Source organism: Vanacampus margaritifer, chromosome 6 (assembly GCF_051991255.1).
Source record: "Vanacampus margaritifer isolate UIUO_Vmar chromosome 6, RoL_Vmar_1.0, whole genome shotgun sequence".
NCBI lineage: Eukaryota > Metazoa > Chordata > Actinopteri > Syngnathiformes > Syngnathidae > Vanacampus > Vanacampus margaritifer.
In genome coordinates, this window is record NC_135437.1 from 4,540,862 (window position 1) to 4,561,096 (window position 20,235).

Below are 20,235 nucleotides of genomic sequence, written 5' to 3' on the forward strand. Positions count from 1 at the left end.
TCTCATTTAGCACTTTTATTGCAGCCAAGACCTTCGGAGCATGTTATATTCTTTGCTGTGTGTTTTTATCTACAGGGCAATGGTTTATTTCTGTGCAATATGTGTGGATCATTTGGCAAACCTTAACGTTGTTTTCTTCACAGGGAAATAAGTCAGAAAGAGATTTTTCTTTTGGCTTGATTGTTTGACATTCTCTCCTTATATTTTTTATTTGCAGTTGAATTTGATGATTGTGTTGGCAATGAAGATGTTGCCTTTGAGGTGTCTGTCACCAACTTCCACATCGATGGGCACCTGAATTTGGTACCTCTGCAAGATGTGACTTTCAGCGGGCCGGTCATGTTCATTCATGGGCTCAGTGCTCATGCAGATGACATGGCACAGGTGGACATAATTGGACTACCACTTCAATCACCGCATGCTCTCAAGGTAAGTCAACACAAAGTGTAGCCAAATGTGTGTGTGTGTGTGTGTTTTTACTGTACAAGTAAGTGCATTAAAATATGTAGCCTGCAAGCTTTCAGATGTTGATCTGAATGTGTTTACATCATGTAATATAGGCAATAAGATGTTATATGGTAGAGTTTGCCATTAACAGGAAATTACCTCCACTGCAAAGTCCATCCAAGCCAGTGGTCACCAACTCCAATCCTTAAGGGCCCTTATCCTGCATGTTCTAGAAGTATCCCTCCTACAGTACACCTGATTCAAATGATCAGGATTGTTATCAGGCATTTGCAGAGCTTGCCAATGAGCTGATAGGATAGGGGCCCTCATGGGCCGAAGTTGGTCGGGTGCTTGTATCCACTATACACTATACAGGCACCCGACTTCCTATTGACATGCCAAACAAAATAAAATTTTAAGCAGAACGGTTCATTATTTTGTACCGAAACAAAATCACAACTGGATTGAGGAACTTTTGATACCGTGAAATTGTGACATTCCTTATTATAAGGGTGTTTTTTTTTCATCAGCGTCCTGCAGATATAATTGCCAATTTTGGACTGAGAGTCACCAACCAATCTATTATTGTTTTGTTATTTAACTTTAATCGTTGAATGCAAACACAAAGGAATGTGATTTCAGTTATCGAGAACATGTCTGTCAGAAATAGCAATTTATTTAAAATATGCTAGCTTGACCTTTACTGATAGTAGAAAGTGTTCTAATCTTAACCTTTGAACATATTGTCAGCGCACACCATTAAAATCATGTAGAAAGTATTCCCAGAAGAGGGGAAATTGTGAGAGGTTTGAGACAGCATTTTTCCTTTCAGTACAATTTTCTATAATAAAAGAGTCAGTTAAATGTAATATCTTTCATCTGTCATGAAAAGTTAACCAACAATATTTTCCTTAAACATATATGTGTGTTTATTTATATAAGACACATAGCCACTCCAACACAACACAGTTTTTCACAGTAGGTAAAGTGGTCTGGTGCCCAATGATAAATATTGACGCACTTGTGACCAATCCCATTCATTGATTTGGGTGGGTGGGGTGTTGGTGGGGTAGCGGTGGGGGGACTGCAAACGAGACGGACGGTCAGCAAATCTTATTCGGCGATGGGGTGAGGGCGGGAGCCTGACCGACTGACATCCAGCGAATGCTTTCGTTGTTCGTTGCAGTGGGAAGTTAGTGCATAGCATAATTTGCCGATTCATAGTTCGTGACCAACTCGAATACATCATCATCGTGGCCATATGCGAAACTCACAAAATTCCTGATGGCCGTTAACTGGTCGTCTCTTTCACTATCCATCTCTGTGATAAACGCTGCATTCTGCTCCCCTCCAGCCTCCAACTGCTGCCAGGTTTGCCAAATATTGTGTCAAATATTCCTCACAACGTAAACTGTATACTTCTCTGTAAAATCCTGAGATTAGCGGGAGATTGGTGTGCTGGTTGGATATGTTTGTTTTTGTGTTGTGAATTGTATTTCTCTTATTTAGATAAGTGTTTGGTTTTCTGTCTTTTTTGTTGTTTTTGATTTTGTTTTTTCTGAACAAATTTTGAAAAATTGTTAAAAAAGGAATGAACACGTGTTTAAATTTATAGACAGTATGTTTCTCCTGTATGTTTTTTTTATTTCATTGGAGCTGGGAAACATTTGATAGGAGATGGCTTTGGTTAGGTTTATAATTTTGTTTATTAATCTGTACATTAATCTTTTTTTTTCTTTTTTCCTTTTTTAACAGCAAAATAAATAAAAAAAATTGAGGTATAAATGACTGTTCAGGAATCAGGCTGAAATTTGAGTGTCTCCCGCATGAATCAGGCAAATTGTCAAGTATGTTAGTGGACATATTAATACTAGGATTGAGTTTTATACTGATGATTTTACATTGAATTTAGCTAAAATCTTATTGCCTCGTATACCCCCCAAAAAACTAAAAACAAAACAAAAACTGTAAATTTTGTCTTAACATTCCTTACTGTCCATTTAAATACCGTACATGTACATAGATTCATATCTTGGCTTAGCTTCTAATTGATTGGTTTGATTAGTTTTTAATTGCCAAGTGCAAATAATTTGTAAATGAGGCAGAGATGAGAACAACTATTAACAGGCCCCTGCCAGAGAGCAAAAACCTCCCTCAACTATCGCAGAGTGTTCTCATGAGGGAGAGTGGTTGAAAGCTCACATTATTTTACCATCAATTAACATGCTCAAACTCCATTAACTTTGAGTCTCATCTATTGTTCCTTTCTTAATCCATGTTCTGTGTTTCCCATCTGCTCCCCACCCGACGCCTCTGCAACGTCTCAAGCGGACCATCGAACATGTGTTCTTTTTAGGCCTCAATAACTTACAGATGACATTTTCAAACAGTTGACAATAGGTCGGGTGGTTTGTCTTGTCTTTGGAACGACTTTGCAAAACTGGCTGAGGCGTTGAGCTTTAAATCTCCACTCTAACACTCGGTCAACTTATTTGTCAAAATTGAGGTTATTTGGAAGAAATTCTGTTTTGACACTGAAATCATTATCAAGTGCCTAGAAAAGTTGTAACCCAAGTTTTTCTTTATTGCCTTTTAAAGGCTGAATGGAAATATCCAGTGTCAATTTTACTAACACAATGATGGATTTACTGAGGAAAGGTGGTGATATTTTTCAATTCCATGACCTATTTGTTTGTTTTCAGACAAGCCCTGAGGTAAAAAGATTCTCACTGTGCACAAAAGTATGAATTAAAATAGATCATTTGCAAAATAGTGGCTGAATCCATTTCAGTTTGACAAATGAAATAATCCCAAGATGGACTGTGCCCTATTCTCTGTGTATGTGTTGTTGTTGTTGTTGTTGTTTTGCGTGGCACAGAACACTGGTTGTGCAGAAAATGTTCTTACCTTGTGGGGGCACAGGCAAGCATCATTCAAATTGAACAACTGATAAGAGGTGAAATAATGTAAGTCCATAAGCCTATTTATTCAGCTTTTGTTATGTTTCCTTCTTTTATTTTGCAAACGCAATGATTTCAACATTCCATCGACAGTAATATTTTCATCCTGCAATCGACAAATAGATTTTTCTCTTACCCAGCTTTCATTGTTGACTAAGGCCGTCTGTGTATGACTGAGATAGAACATCTTGCATACGCAGCACAACAGCACACATTATAATCTTTTTCTGTCACCATTCCACTCAGTAATTCTGTTTGCTGCTTTTCCTTTTGTGTGCCATTTTCTTTCTAGATTAATTCCTATTTATTCACACCATTTGGTGAGAAGGCTTGACATTCAATAGGCTCTTTAACATACATATTATTTCTTAGGGTTGGATTTATTGTTATTATGGAAACCAAAATGCTGAATGTCATGTAAAAGTGCAAACCGACACTAAATTTCACTGTGAACAGATTATAGTCAGCCATGAGTCATTCTTTTGATTTTTTTTTTTTTTTTTTTTTTTTTCTGGGGAGATCTCAGTATTGGTCATTTGAAATGTCATCATCATTGTTCTCCCTTTTTTTTTATTTTTTTTATTTTATTTTTTTTATGTGTGTTTGTGCGTGTGTGCGTGCGTGTGTGTGTGCGTGCGTGCGTGCGTGCGTGCATGCGTGCGAAAAAAAATAAAAATAAATAAGAATTCCCATACCGTTCACCTAAACCGAACACTTCAAAATCCAGCCAGAGTCGTGGGGCCGCCAGGAGACCCAAAGGGGGACCAAAGAAAAGAAAGAAAAGCGAAGCCCAGCACCGACCAGACACCACCCACCGGGCCACTAACCTTCACCAACCCCAAAGACATCCAAACTCCAACAAATCAGGGAAACCTCAAGGGCCCAAAGGAGAAACTGAGGAAAGGTAGAAAGGACAGACGAAGCAGAGTGAGATCCACAGACACCAGCCTCCACCGAATCAATGACCTGAGGGAGAAACAAGTTGTGTCTGAGTCTCGATAGATGCTGGTGTGGTGGATCTAGCATGCATGAAAATCTCCACCAAAGAGGGGAGCCGTCGACCCCCGCCAGGACAGAGCAAGCGCAACACCTCAGGGCCCCCCAGGCCGCGGCCGCGCCAAAGGACGACCCCCGGGCCCCGCAGGGGCCACCGGCCGGAGAGCAAACCCCGGAGCAGGAGCGCCCCCCACCCCAACGCGGCCCGCGCCCCCAACCCAACGCAGCAGGACGGGGCACTGCAGGCCCACCAGGCACCCCACCGGCCCACAACCCCCGCTCCCCCCGCGACAAGCCGCCCCCCCACCCCCGCCACCCACCCCAACCCAGCCCCAACCGCCCCCAGGTCCCCAAATCCCCAGACACCCTCCCCACCCCAGCACCCCCCACCCCGGCACCCCCACCACCACCCCCCCACCAACCAAGCCGCCCCCGCCCCCCGCCCCCACCCCCACCAACCGACAGCCCCCCAGCCCCCGACCCCAGACCCCGGGGACACACCGCACCCAGGCATCCGCGCCGAAGAGGGGGCCGGGCAGCGGAGCGGAGAGGGCACCCGCGCCCACCCCACCACGCGGAGGGACGGAACACCAGGGGCAGAAGGGGAGATGGGGGCACCGGAGGACGGGCGGCATCCCCGAACCCCAGGCCCAGCGGGGAGAGGCCCCGGTCGTCACCCCAACGATCTAAGTGAAAAACTAACCCTGTTACTAAGTTCGCCAGCTCGCCGACTGGCGAACTCTACCCCTAAACCGTGTGTGTGACCCCACCCAGTGTATATACATAAATGTGTGTGTGTGGTGCATTAAAATTGGGGGCAGGTGAACCGGAGCAGAGGGAAATGATATCCCCCCCTGCTCCGATCCATCCGCCCCCCAGGCATGTCAATGAGCGTATGTGGTGCATTAAAATAAATTAATGGGGGGGGGGGGGGGGGGGGGTGCACACGGACAGGCGACCGCAGCACTGCTTCATACCGCGGCCGCCCCAACCGATGCCCCCCCCCCAGTTGTGTGGTGCATTAAAATTTGGAGGGGAGCTGCAGGGCGGAGACGGTGTCTCCACCCCACCCCACTCCCCCCCAAAGTGTGTTATGTGCCCTAAAATGTATTGTGCAAAACTAGTGCAGTGAGTTAAGAGGAGCGACCAGCTGGGCCCCCCCCAACCGGGCGGGGGGGGGGAGGCGCACCCGCCCACCAAAACCCCCACCCACCCCACCGGGACCCCGGCGGGGCTTGCCCCCCGGATACCGGGGCCCGCCCGAAGTGCCCGGAGGCCCACCGGAGCGGGGCGGGCACAACACCAATCCCGCCCACTCCCCCGGCCCCCGGAGCGCCGAGACCCGGGCCACGGACGGAACCCCCGGCCTAGGGGAGGGGGAGGAGGGCGGACAGGGGAGGGGGAGGGGACGGGGGAAGGAGACGACAGGAAGGGCAGGAGGCAGCAGCAGGGCCGCAGAGAGAGGGGGAGAGGAGGAGGAAGGGCGACGAGGGAGAAGGGACAGGGAGGCGGAGGACGGGCGGGGAGAGGTGAAGAGGGAGAGGAAGCAAGGGGGAGGAAGGGGGAGGGGAGAGGGAACCACGGGGCACCCCGGCGGCCCACAGGCCCCGACCCGCGTCGCCGGACCCAGAGCGACGGACCGCGCCGGGGCGGCGCCGCCCCGGACACCAGGGAGAGCCCCGCAACACAGCACCCACCACGAGACCCAGGGAACGACCAAGACGCAGCCGCCACCCAGCAGCCAACAGAGGGGCAGACCCGCCCACGCCCAGCCAGGGGGGACAGCACCTGTAGCGTTAGTCCCCTTTCATTCTTTTGATTATAATTGCATCATTTTTTTGTTTGTTTGGAGCGAAACCAAAGCAAACAAGTTGTACTGAACATTAGTTTTCAGCACTTCTGCAGGTCTATTTTGATTGTTTCATTGCATTAACAATACATACATACCTTTGTGGTGCTAATACTTGGTCCAATAACTAATGTAAATCAATATGAAAATGCTTTGACACACACAGGCCAAAGTCAAAATTCAAACACTCTTTGAATAACCATTACTATTCTGATGAATTTAAAATTACCTATGACAGATGATGGAATCATCATTGTTTTCAGTACATTTGTCAGCACCTGTAATTACCTAAAAATCACATTGACTCAGCACTAATTAACTAAGCTAACAGTATGCTTCATTGATACACTTTCACGTTTGTGAGCGGGATCTAAAATGTTCCTCCACAGTTATCTGTACAACCTTGTCACGCTGGGGTTGGCCTTGATGTTATCCATTTCTCATCATCACTCCAACACATTGTCACAAATGAGTAATGACACTTCTCTGTATAGCATTGAAAGTAAAAACGGCAGAATAGACAAGGACGTGGCATTGCTGCCACAGTAACTCTGGAGTCAGATGACAATGACTGCCTTTTTTTCTTATGGCTGCCTGTACATAGACAACTACGAAATTAAACACACACACACATGCACACAAATGCACGAATAATCACTCACTGAGTTGTTTTTGGTTTTCACTTGATAAAAAAAAAGGAGTACAGTAGATCTTTGATAATTGGGTGGTGTCTTACTTACTTTTCTATTAACATAAGGTATCTATCACGAGTCAGCATGCTATTATATATTATATTATATATATATATATATAATATTATATTATATATTATATATATGGGACAGCCCCCCCAAAAAAAATACATAAATAAATGAATGAATGAATAAATAAATAAATTAATAAAATAAAATAAAATAAAATAAAGTGTCCTCATATGACTAAAGAGTGTAAAAAAAACTGTTTTAAAGTGATTTAAACTGTTTGAATTGAATACACTTTACATATCTTCTTTTTTGTTTGCAGTAGCTAGATCTGAATGAAGCCTCACTAGGGTTGAGCGATTAATTGCATTTGCAAAATAATTGTCATAGTAAAGCGGCATTTTTTATTTGCAAAGGCTGCAATTTGACTGGTCACTGGAAGCGGAGTTAGTGAAGGAGTGCAGAGCAGGCAGAGACATCAATGCTGCATAGAAAGTCTGCCGCACACCATCAAGCACGGTAGTGGTAGTATTATGCTGTGGGGCTGTTTTGCTGCACATAGAACTGGTGCTTTACACATAGTAAATTGGATAATGAAGTACTAGGATTAACTTTTTTTTTTTCTTTGAAAAATCAACGCCTCAAAGTTTGGGTCATTGGGCTGTTGGAACACCCAACACACTTCAAAAGTGGTAATGGAATGACTAAATCTGCTGCTGAGAGAAAATTGGTCAGGAGGGTGAACCGAGAACGAGTTAACGGAAAGCGTAAAAGAAACATCAGCGAAGGCGACAAACACTTTTTTTCTCTTACTTTATTGCAATCTACAGAACAAACATGGCTTTGCATGTATCAAAACAACATGAAAAAGACGAACACAGGAGAAGTGACAAGGCGTTCCCAGGCCAGCTGAGAGACGTAGTCTCTCCAGCGTGTACTGGGTCGTCCCCGGGGCCTCCTGCCGTTGGGACATGCCCGGAACACCTCCCCATGGAGGTGTCCAGGAGGCATCCGAACCAGATACCCGAGCCACCTCAACTGGTTCCTCTCAACACGGAGGAGTAGCGGCTCGACACTGAGTCCCTCCCGGATGACCGAACTTCTCACCCTATCGCTAAGGGAGAGCTACCCTGTGGAGGAAACTCATTTCGGCCGCTTGTATCCGGGATCTTGTTCTTTTGTTCACAGCCCACAGCTCGTGACCATAGGTGAAGGCAGGAACGTAGATCGACCAGTAAATCGAGAGCTTTGCCTTTCGGCTCAGCTCCTTCTTCACCACAACGGACCGATACAGCGTCCGCATCACTGCAGACGCTGCACCGATCGGCCTGTCGATGTCCTGCTCTCACCTACCCTCACTCGTGAACAAGACCCCAAGGTACTTGAACTCCTCCACTTGGGGCAGGATCTCATCCCCGACCCGGAGAGGGCACTCCACCCTTTTCCGCCTGAGGACCATGGTCTCGGATTTGGAGGTGCTGATCTTCATCCCAACCGCTTCACACTCGGCCACGAACCGTTCCAGTGAGAGCTGGAGATCACGGCTTGAAGAATCCAACAGCACCACATAATCTGCAAAAAGCAGAGATGCAATGTTGAACCCCCTCAACGCCTCGGCTACACCTAGAAATTCTGTCCATAAAAGTTATGAACAGAATCGGTGGCAAAGGGCAACATTGGCGGAGTTCAACCCTCACAGGAAACAAATGTGTGCTTACTGCCGGCAAAGCGGACCAAACTCCGACATCGGTCGTACAGGAACCAAATAGCCCGTATCAGGGGGTCCGGTACCCTATACTCCCGAAACACCCCCCACAGGACTCCCCGAGGCACACAGTCAAACGCCTTCTCCAAGTCAACAAAGCACACGTGGACTGGTTGGGCGAATTCCCACGCACCCTCGAGGACCCTGCTGAGGGTGTAGAGCTTGTCCACTGTTCCACGGCAGGGATGAAAACCAAACTGCTCCTCCTGAATCCGAGATTCGACTTCCCGACGGACACTCCTCTCCAGCACCTCTGAATAGACCTTACCTGGGAGGCTGAGGAGTGTGATCCCTCTAAAATTGGAACACCACCATCCCGGTCTGCCACCCGGTCTGCCAATCCAGAGGCACTGTCCCCGATGTCCACGCAATGCTGTAGAGACGTGTCAACCACGACAGCCCCACAATATTCAGAGCCTTTAGGAACTCCGGGCGGCTCTCATCCACCCCCGGGGCCCCGCCACCGAGAAGCTTTCCAACCACCTCAGTGACTTTGACCCCAGAGATAGGGGAGCTCACCTCAGAGTCCCCAGACCCTGCCTGCTTCCTCAAAGAAAGGTGTGTTGGTGGAATTGAGGAGGTCTTCGAAGTATTCTCCCCACCGATTCACGACATCTCGAGTTGAGGTCAACAGCACCCCATGTCCACTATACACAGTGTTAATGGCGCACTGCTTTCCTCTCTTGAGACGCCGGATGGTGGACCAGAATTTCCTCGAAGCCGTCCGGAAGTCGTTTTCCATGGCCTCACCGAACTCCTCCCATGTCCGAGTTTTTGCCCCAGCGTCCGCAAACTCTTTCTGACAGGGGATTCTGCCAGACGTTCCCAGCAGACCCTCACAATACGTTTGGGTCTGCCTGGTCGGACCAGCATCTTACCCCGCCATCGACATCACCAGGTGGTGATCAGTTGACAGCTGCGCCCCTCTCTTAAGTCGAGTGTTCAACACATACGGCTGCAAATCCGAAGACACAAAGTCGATCATCGAACTGCGGCCTAGGGTGTCCTGGTGCCAAGTCCACATATGGACACCCTTGTGTTTCAACATGGTGTTCGTTATGGTCAGTCCATGGCGAGCACAGAAGTCCAATAACAAAACACCGCTCAGGTTTTGATCGGGGGGGGGCCGTTCCTCCCAATCACGCACCTACAGGTCTCACTATCATTACCCACTTGAGCGTTGAAGTCCCCCAGCAGAACGAGGGAGTCCCCAGGGGGAGCGCTCTCCAGCACACCCTCTAAGGGCTCCAGAAAGGGTGGGTACTCTGAGCTGCTGTTCGGTGCATAAGCACAAACAACAGTCAGGACCCGTCCCCCCACCAAATTTTAGTTATTTTCACTTAAAAAAAAGTCAATTCACAAAGAAATTATGGTAAAATTAAAAATGTTTATTGTTAACTCTTTGACTGCCAGACGTTGGGATGCCGCCAGTGCCAGCCGATTTAAGCATTTTGACTGATCTTTCAAGGTCCACAGAAAATGTTGTTTGGACTATGGAAACACACATACTACCAAATGAAAGATTGAACTCTCATCTTTCATCAGAAAAAAAAGTTTGTTTCTACCTTATTCCGTTTTTCAGTAATCAACAATGAATCTGTTTTGAAACAAAAAACGGAGAAAACAAGCTTTTTGTGAAACAATGTTATTTCATGCACTCTAGTGAATTGTACACTTCTTTTTGTCCATGAATGATGCCACAAACACCTAAATAGTGCTTTACTTCTGTAAAACACTTACCATCAACAATGAAGAAGTGTTTTTAGATTGCAAAATACGTTTATTTCCATTCAACAGTGTAACAATTTGACAAAACAATTTCGCAAACTATTTACAAATGTGTGCAACTGTGGTACTATTTACAATTATGTGGATGTTTCAAATACAGTTTTTTCTTTTTGTAACACTCTTGTGCTCTGCTTTTTCTGGTGTTAGCATCGCTAGCCGGTGAGGCTTTATGACGTGGTCATAGCCGCCGCGTCAACGCTTCCAACTTCGGCGTCAACCTGGCAGCCACCATCATCATCATCCTCGTCATCACTGTGCTCTTTAGCATTGGTCGATGAGCTGCTTGCAACCGGTCGCCATTGTTCGCTTCCTCAGCCATCTAGCTCCGCCTCACGTCTTCTACTGCCGCGTCAACGCTTCCAACCTCGGAGTCACCATCATCATCATCGATGATGATCATCGTCATCATCAATGTGCTCTTTAGCACTGGTCGATGCTTTTCGTCTTGGAAAAAAATGCTCAAGCGTGAGCTGCTTGCAACCGGTGGCCATTTTCGCTTCCTCCGTAGGTTTTTACTAAACGTCATTTAACGTTTTTGGCAATAAAAGAGTCAATTTCTCAGTGTATATATATATATATATATATATATATATATATATATATATATTTATTATTTTTAGGGTTGTGAAGTTGAATTGCATGTAGCTATTTCTAAGCAGGTTTTTTTTTTGTAAAAGAACAGAAATATTGTGTGTTTTTACGGTTAGTCATTTAATCTTATTTTACATTTGACATATAAAATCTGAGTTTATTTTTGTAAATGCAATATTATTTTTAACTCTTTGACTGCCAGACGTTTTCAAAAACGGGTTGTCGCCAGTGCCAGCAACAAAAAACGGAGAAAAAGAGCTTTTTGTGAAACGATGTTATTTCATGCACTCTAGTGAATTGTACACTTCTTTTTGTCCATGAATGATGCCACAAACACCTAAATAGTGCTTTACTTCTGTAAAACGCTTTCACCAACAATGAAAAAGTGTTTTTTGATTGCAAAATACGTTTATTTCCATTCAACAGTGTAACAATTTGACAAAACAATTTCGCAAACTATTTACAAATGTGTGCAACTGTGGTACTACTTACAATTATGCGGATGTTTCAAATACAGTTTTTCCTTTTGTAACGCTCTCCTGCGTGCAAGGAGACGCCAGGACTCGCACAACAGTTTACTTTCACTTTCACATTGGTCCGTTTTGCGTGCAAACGTTACACTTTCTTGACGGCCTTTTTTTCCGGGGAATAAAAAGCAAGTAGCAGACTGTACACACTTCCTCCGATGAATATGCATTGGACTCGGGGCACTCTCCGTCGTCCGATCGAACGTCCGCCTATGCGTGCTCGGTTGCGTTCCGCGTTACGACACCGTCATAGCCGCCGCGTCAGCGGTTCCAATTTCGCCGTCAAGCTCGGATTCACCTTCATCATCATCGAGGATCATCACCGTCGTCGTCAATGTACTATTTTAGCGTTGGTCGATGCCTTTCGTCTTGTAAGTGTAGAGCTGCTTGCAAACGCTCGCCATTGCCCGTTCCCTCCTCCATCTAGCTCCATCTAACGTCTTCTACTGCCGCGTCAATGCTTTCCAACCACGGAGTCACCACCCTCATCTTCATCATCGATGATGATCATGTCATCAACAATGTGCTTTTTTAGCGATGCTTTTGGTCTTTGAAAAAAACGGCTCTGGCGTTAGCTCCTCGCGACCGGCCGCCATTTTTCCTTTGTTTTCCATTCTGATCTCCTGCTCAACCCTCTAGCTCCGCCTCTACTGACGCCCACCCGATCTTGTCAAAAGAGAGTCATCGCTGCCCTCTAGGGGCCAAAAATAGTCATTAGGCTCAAAAAACCTGCTTAAAACTTTCAGGAGAGCTCCGCAAGCCTTCCCAGCACCCGTTTCAAAAAAAAAAAAAAAAAAAAAATGGGAGGACGTCTTTTAACGTCTTTGGCGCTCCTCCGTAGGTTTTTGCAGAACGTCATTTAACGTCTTTGGCAGTAAAAGAGTTAAAATACAGAAAAGTAAAAGTCTGTTCTATTACAGTTTTTTTTTTTTTTTACAGTGTACCTCAAACTGCATTTCAAGGCATGTGCTTTTCGACATGGAGAGTGAATGACAAACTAGCCTATGTTGACATAATTGAAAAAGAGGCAGTGAAAGAAAACAAAGCCGCAGTTGTCGGACTACTTTAAAAGTAGCCAGCTGTGAACTCACTGCTAGCAACTAGCTACTAGCAGCTAATACCGGACACTTGAGTTGAATCACACAATGGTTGCGTAATTAACTTGAGGTTTCCTTGTGCCCTAAATTAGCATTTGAATATGATTACGGGATGGTGATGTGTTGATGTTGTAAAGGACAAGTCGGTCACGCTACCATGCAGGCCAACTTCAAAATAAAATCATGCTTAGGCTATTGCATCGCCGTCAACATATTCTTTTTTTTAGCTTTATTTATTGAATATGTTTGTAGCTTCCATGACACGCCCGACTCACTTAAAGATTCATTTCACTTATAGTTGCTAAAATGCTTCCATACATGCTACTTCCATGATCTACAAGGTTTTTTTTACGTTCATGTGTTGTAGTGCTGTCACTATTGAATATTTTTAGTATTGTGATTAAACTATCGATTATTCAATAGATTAATCTGATTACTGTTTATTAACTGGTGATTGGTGGTTATTTAGTATTTTGCATTCGTACAGTGATTTAAAAAAAAGGTTGTTGTTGTACTGTGTTACCGGATTGGTCATTGTTTTCCAAAGTAAAAACAGATGTTTAGAAATGTATTTTTTTGATTAAACACAGAAGACAATCAGTCTTCTTTCATGAAGGGCTACAGAAATCAGTGAACAATTACTGTTGATATGTTGAAATCCGAGCATTTGGACAATTTAAAATAAAAAAATGGCTTGGTAATTGTGATAATGATTACTCGATTATTAAAATAGTTGTTGACTAATTTGCTAATCGATTAATTGTTGATTAATCGATTAATTTTGACAGCTCTACTCTGTTTGCCATCATAGTGAATGTAGACTGATCTTGTTGCCGTCCCGAGAACATGCACAATTTTTTTTTCTTCACAATTAATCTACGGATCCTATGTGGCGCAAACCTTGGTGCATGATCCGTATGGATCACGGCGCGGCACAGCTTACATATAACGTAGCTCATGTCCAGTTCACTTCCGCTTCAAGTGTCCCGGAGATGACAGGTACAGCGCTTCCGAGTTCCACAATATTTTGAAAATTCTGTATTACCTTTTATTACTATAGTCTGAATTGCAACCTAAGAAGTCTAAGAATCAGAAATTGTTCCCACCCTTAATTGTCAATCTACCAGTCCAAGGTGTACTCCGCCTCTCAAAGTCAGTTATGACAAACTCCAGCTCACCCGTAATCCTTAATGAGGTTAGGTGGTAACAATAAAGGCATGTTGGAGACCTTAGTTGTCGTTCGCTTGACGTGACCACAAAAATTCAGGGCTTCTGATGTCATTTCTGTAGGACATGCTATATGTCACAGCTGAGACCTCTACTTTCATGGCTTTGATGCACTCATCTCTGGCCACCGGACTCAGGTCGGAGTTCTTGCAGCCTGTGCTTACAAAGTCATCATCTAGCTATTTAACAATTTCATGTGCAGTTTAAAATTTCCCTCATGACATTTGAAAGGTCATACCTCAACGGGTTTGGCAAGAGTGGCCATTTCAGGCACCACTCCGTTTATCTCGGCTGGTTCTGGTCTGGCTGTTTATGATTACTATTTCATTGTGTTTATCTGACCTTTGGAAGGGGAGCATGAGGTGAAACGGTTAGTGGCATGTGAGTACTCGACGAATGGAAGCCTCACCATTACCCTCTTCGTCTGAGTGTTGGCACTGTTGTAGCCAAATGACCTACTTTTGCCTCTTACCTGCTCTTTTTCAATGTCAGTGTGCCAGACACACTGACAGCCAAGCACAGTCAACACACAAACAAAGCCCTGTTTATACGCACACAACAATTGTATGCGGTCAATAAAGTGTTGTACTATGGGAGAAGGACAAAAGAGAATATCTGCATTGCAAATGAAACTACAAAAACTGCCTGCATCATTTCATGTAATATATTTTAACAACATCTAAACTGGTCTAATATGTCTGGTCGCCCCGAGGAAAATGTGGTATAGTCTATGTTTCTTCTTCTGCCAACATGAGGACAGCACAGTAGGCCAAGTTTGATTGTGCATGACAGGTTCTTTTTAGGGTACATGTAAAACACTTAAGACTGCCCATTTAATCGGTCATTTCTTTAAAATTTAAAATTTAAAATTTGTGTCAAATTTGAAGTAAGGATGTCTCTTAATGTGGTTGATGTAGAAGTAGGCAATGTGTACACCTTATTAGGCATCCCACATACCAAAGCTGTGCCAACAAGCCAGAGTGAATCGGATTGATGCATGCAGGTCAATATCGGGTTAGTAACTGTTAATTAAGCAGCTGCCGATATCGATGCAATGCTTTGATCGCAGCATGTGTGAAGTGACAAATTGTGTTTTGTGTGACAATGACAATTAATTGCGGTGTATTTTCATAAAACAATTCAGTGTGAGACAAATATTTTCTTGTTGGATATTTTAGATGCAAGGAATATTGGCTTTCTGGAAGGATGTTCCCCCAAAATCCCCACCATGTTCACTAAAGACCCGAGTAATGTCCAGGCTGGTATTTGTCACTTCCAATCATTCCACCAAATGTGAGCGATTGCTTGAGAGCCCATCCATCCCTGAGCAGTCACATTTGCTCCATTTCACTTCAGTGGTGACAATTTATTTTTTAAAATATAAGCCGACAGGAGTGGATGACCAGGAAACTGCATTTATTTGCACAATTAAAATACATAAAGGTGACAGACATCACCATTGATTCAACCACAATGAAAATATTGGTGTCTTATTTACAGCACAAGGTCCTCGACATGTTAGCTTCTCACTCTACAAACTCAATCAAGCAGTCGGAAATAAATTGCGCAGCAAGGGGGCTTGTTTTGAACAATGTCCTTTCCTCAGTATTCTTGTTTCATGGAGATGTCATTTAAAAGTGATGTATGTTACAGCGTTATCCCCTCTGCAGCTGTGTTATTACAGCCACAACATATGTGCCCATCAACATTTTGTTTCAAATTAGAAAATCTGATCTATAAACATAACTTTATTATGGAAACATGGAACTGCCAATGTGAAGTAAATATTTTATAATGACAAACCATTCCAACATATTTGCAAATACGCTTAAACGTATTTCAAACATATTTGCAAATATATTGAAACTTTTTTGCAAGTACATTTAACGGTCTTTGCAAGTATGACCGAACATATTTACATATTATAACTTGTAACTGCATTCAAATATATACCTTTAAATGTATTTACCAGTCAAAATTGTTTACTACGCATTGGCAGTTCCACACTTTCGTACTTTATGCATTGTGCTCGATGGGGCAAAATCGCGATTGAATGAGCAAGTGTGGAGTGACAAAGACTTGGTGTATGTAATTTTGAGTCATAGTTTAATATTTCTCCAACAAATAAATGTACTTACTTAAGAAGCATAATTTGGATGAAATCTAGAGTAACTGTAGAAACTCCTCACAGGCACTGAGAACAAATGCATTTTTTTTCCTTTTTTTGTGGGGACGTTTACGTAGCAAGGCTTGCATAGTTGCGTTAACAAGTGTCCTCTTTGAAGGTTATTGCATCCATTTAATCAATTAATTTACAGAGAAGGAGATGGGGTTTTGGGAGTTACACACGAGCCTCCAAAAAGGCAAGAAGTCTTGTTTGCTGTGCTAATGCGCATTGTCCTAAAAAAAAGAAAAAGTGCCAAGTTTCTGCCAACAGGACAGCATGAGTAGCTCATGGGTCTGTTCTAAAAAGAGCTCACCATTGATTGGGCACGTCACGTAGTAAGCAGAGTTACCCCAGGATTACACCGCATGTGTGTGTGTTGTGTCTCCGCTCCGCTCTGTCGGCACAGCCGATTTGTTTCCATTCTATCGGCTTGTTCAAATTACACCGGCTGCGTGTGCACTGCGGATCGACTGCGGATCAGCTGCGTCATGCCAGACCCCGCCGCACGGCATCCGTCAAATGGCAAACTAGCACAGAACACATCGAGCGGGACAGGAAGATCGACGCAGTTTCAAAATAAAAAAAAAAACGGGTTACTTTTCAGAATAAAATACTTGCCAGATCCTATTTCGTGATCATGTCAGCAAAACTTCATAATGCTTAACGCTTAATTTACTGCAGCAAACATGGACAAGGAGAGATTTATAATGGAGATGGATTATATATGACATGGCACATTCTTTTGACTTGGACAACCTAAAAATTTATGCTGAAATGAACGTCATAGTAGAAGCTGTGGGAGTGGACGGTGAGTTCAATCAAAGGAAGTCCACCTCTCTTTCTGCTTCTCTGTTGAGCACAGACTGTGTGCTTGTTGTTTTTAATGTCACGTTATCGCACAACGGGAAGTTGTTGGCGACGGAGCTGCCAGACCGCAGCTGTGCGCAGCCGATGAGTTTTGTCCATAAAATTGATATGTCCGGAGCACACAGTCAAGATGAAGCGGAGCAGAGCTGCAGCGCACACGCATGCGGTGTAATCCCGGGGTTAGAACAGAAGAAGGACGTTAGCATTTATTAATTTAAAAGTTTGTCACATTTTTACTCGCAACTGCCACCTCTAGCCTAAAGCGTAACTGCAGCCTCTGTGTCAAGCTCCTGCATGCGAGACTATTTGCTCGAATAAAATCGTAATTTTTTTGCAGATTTCTTGGAATCTGAGCTGGAGTTTTGACAGTGCTGGAAACCAGTTTTTTCTCTCTCTCTCTCTCTCTCTCTTTCTTTCTTTCTTTCTTTCTTTCTTTCTTTCTTTCAGTTTCCATCCCAATTGTGTCGTACGCTAACATTAAATGTCCATGGGACGAGCATGTTCGTCCCAAAAACTCCACACTGAAGGGAAGATAGAAACTAATAGTCACAGTTAAAAAGTCAGGGCTCTTTGTACTCATCTGGGAATTGTTGGAGCATGCATGATGTAGAAAAATCTTTAACATAAAACATTTTACACTCCATAATGCACATTTAACACAGTACACATTCCTTCACTACCACATTTATATTCTATTCTTCTATATTTTGTTCAACAAATGGTTCGGAAAATTAATGAATATGAATGAAATAGCTTGTTTAAAAAAAAAAGCTATTTTTATTTACCCAAATTGTCATGTTTGGGTTCTGTTTTTCCTTGTGTGTCTCCCTTGGTCTTGTTAAGTGTAATCCTGCCCTTCCTCGTGTCAACCAATCGGTGCCCTCAGCCACTTGTGTCTTGCCCCAAGTGTGTCTTGTTGTGTCATTAGTGTGTGTATTTAGTCTCCTGTCTCCCCTCTGTCTGCGTCCATTCATTGTCGTTTTCCTGCCGTCATGCTGCCAGTTTTTGCCTTGTTGTCCTCCCCACGTTTTGTTTTCACTTGCCATTTGGAGTTTGCTTTTGTTTTGAATAATTAAATTCCTTTTTTGTCCATCACCTCTGCCTTCTTGCCCTGCTTCCCTGCGTTTAGGTCCTCCACCAAACTTCACCTCTTGACACAAATATTTCTGAAAAGTAGAGATGGGACAATAAAGCCTTGTGAAGCTTTTGAGGCTTTCGTCTGTTTGATTTGGAAAAAGAGTCGAAGTTTCAAAGCCCCATAAGATAGATCGTACCGGTGACATCTGGTGGTCAGCTGGAGTCATAGCAGCTATAATCTTCAAAGTGATTCGCCTGATTGAGTTATTGTCATGTTTTGGTTCTGTCATGTTTTGGTTCTGTCATGTTCAGTTTCTGCTTTCCTTGTGTGTTTTCCTTGTCTTGTTGATTGTGACCCTGCCCTTCCTTGTGTTGTCCAATCAGTGCCCTCAGCCACTTGTGTCTGGTCCAGGTGTGTCTTGTTGCGTCATTAGTGTTGGTGTATTTAGTCTGCTGTCTCTCCTCTGTCTGTGTTGGTGCATTGTGGTATGTATGTTTGTCCTCATGTCATGCTGCCTGTTTTCTGTTCCCTCCCAAGTTCTAGTTCTAGTTCTAGTTCTAGTTCTAGTTCAAGTTCATGTTTTGTTGCTGTCTGTTTTTTGTTCCCTCTTTTGTTCAAGTTCAAGTTCATGCTTTGTTTTATGTTTTTGAACTTTGGAAATCTTTTTGTTAATAGAAATTAAATCCCTTTTTTTTTTTGGACTACACCCCTGCCTCCTTGCTCTACCTTCCCGCATCTGGGTCCTAAAGCCCCCGTTTTGACAGAATGCACCAACCAGAGAAGGACCCAGCGGGAGTGCTGAAAACCATGATGGGGAATCAGGAGGCGCGCCTGTCGCGCCAGGAGGAGCTCCAGCACGTCATGGCCGCCCAAATGGACCTGCTGTCCGCTTTGGTTAAGGGAGTTGGGCGTCGTTGGGCTTCAGATGTTGCGCTCGGAGTCGCCAGCCGCAACTCCCCGAGCCACGTCTGCCTCCGCAGCCCCAGGTCCCCGTGTCGGCTCCGCCGCAGCCCCAGGTCCCCGTATCGGCTCAGCCGCAGCCTCAAGTACCTGTCCTACCACGCCTGCCGCCGCTGCCTCAAGTCCTCTGCCAGGTCTGCCGCCACAGCTTCAAGCCTCTCTGCCAGGACTGCCGCCGCATCCTCATGTCCCTTTCCCTGCCAGGACTGCCGCCGCAGCCTCAAGTCCCTATCGTGCCACGTCTGCCACCGCTGTTCTCAGTCCCCGAACCACGTCTGCCACCGCTGTTCTCAGTCCCCGAACCACGTCTGCCACCGCTGTTCTCAGTCCCCGAACCACGTCTGCCACCGCTGTTCTCAGTCCCCGAACCACGTCTGCCGAAGTCCAAAGTCCCCGAACCACGTCAGCCGAAGTCCAAAGTCCCCGAACCACTCCATTCTATTTTTGGAGAATAATAAACATGCATTAGTGAGGGGTACGCATGCTATGACAAAAATACTTTGGGGTTACACAAGCAAAAAAGGGTTGGGAAACACTAGTCCATCGTGTTGCCTTTGTATTCCGCTTAGTTGAATTACAAATTGTTGCACCACTTTTGGTGTGTTCAACTTTCGAGATGTCAGTATAATTTTTAAATAAGTACCAGTACATAATTAATTACTGTGTGTGTGCGTGCGCACGTGTGTTGTCTCTCTGGGCTCGTATCCAGGTGTGTGGATGGTTTCTAGGGTCTCTTCTATTGTAGGTTGTCATCCCTGTTAGCAGCCAGGATTCCAGCTTCCTGTTCATATGTCAAGGACCTACTGTTTTTTCCAACAGCAGGAGGGTGGAAGATGAAATTAGTTGATGCAATTGTGTTTTGGAGAGCTAGAATGTGTGATCCGCTCCCTCTGCCTGAACATGGTTTCACTTTGTCAAAACCATCTGCTGTAATTGTTACTGGTTCATTAAATCAGGAGCTTGTTGTGTATGCCAATGTGTTCCATTGTTTTTTTGTGTCTAAAATCAAAAGGAAACTGGTTGCGTTGGGAGATCACAGAACCTGTGGTTTTGTGCTACTTTCATTTGGTCCATTTCCTCACTGTATTGCGTTTATCAATATACATAGAATACTGGCAAAAAACCCCAAAGTAAGGTGGTCTTCACAGAAAATGAAAAAAACTGCCACAGTTTGGTTTTAGCCACATGTACTACTACTCAACCAGCAGGTAAACA

The 20,235-nt window shown here is 44.4% G+C and overlaps 1 protein-coding gene across 1 annotated transcript in view; it reads left to right on the plus strand.

Moving 5' to 3' along the window:
• The window catches only part of cdh13 (cadherin 13, H-cadherin (heart)), a 436,422-nt gene that overhangs the window by 172,469 nt on the left and 243,718 nt on the right, over positions 1 to 20,235 (plus strand). The window contains exon 3 of the mRNA XM_077567730.1: positions 218 to 429. Coding sequence (XP_077423856.1) covers positions 218 to 429 — 212 coding nt within the window. The remainder of the gene's footprint in view (positions 1 to 217; positions 430 to 20,235) is intronic.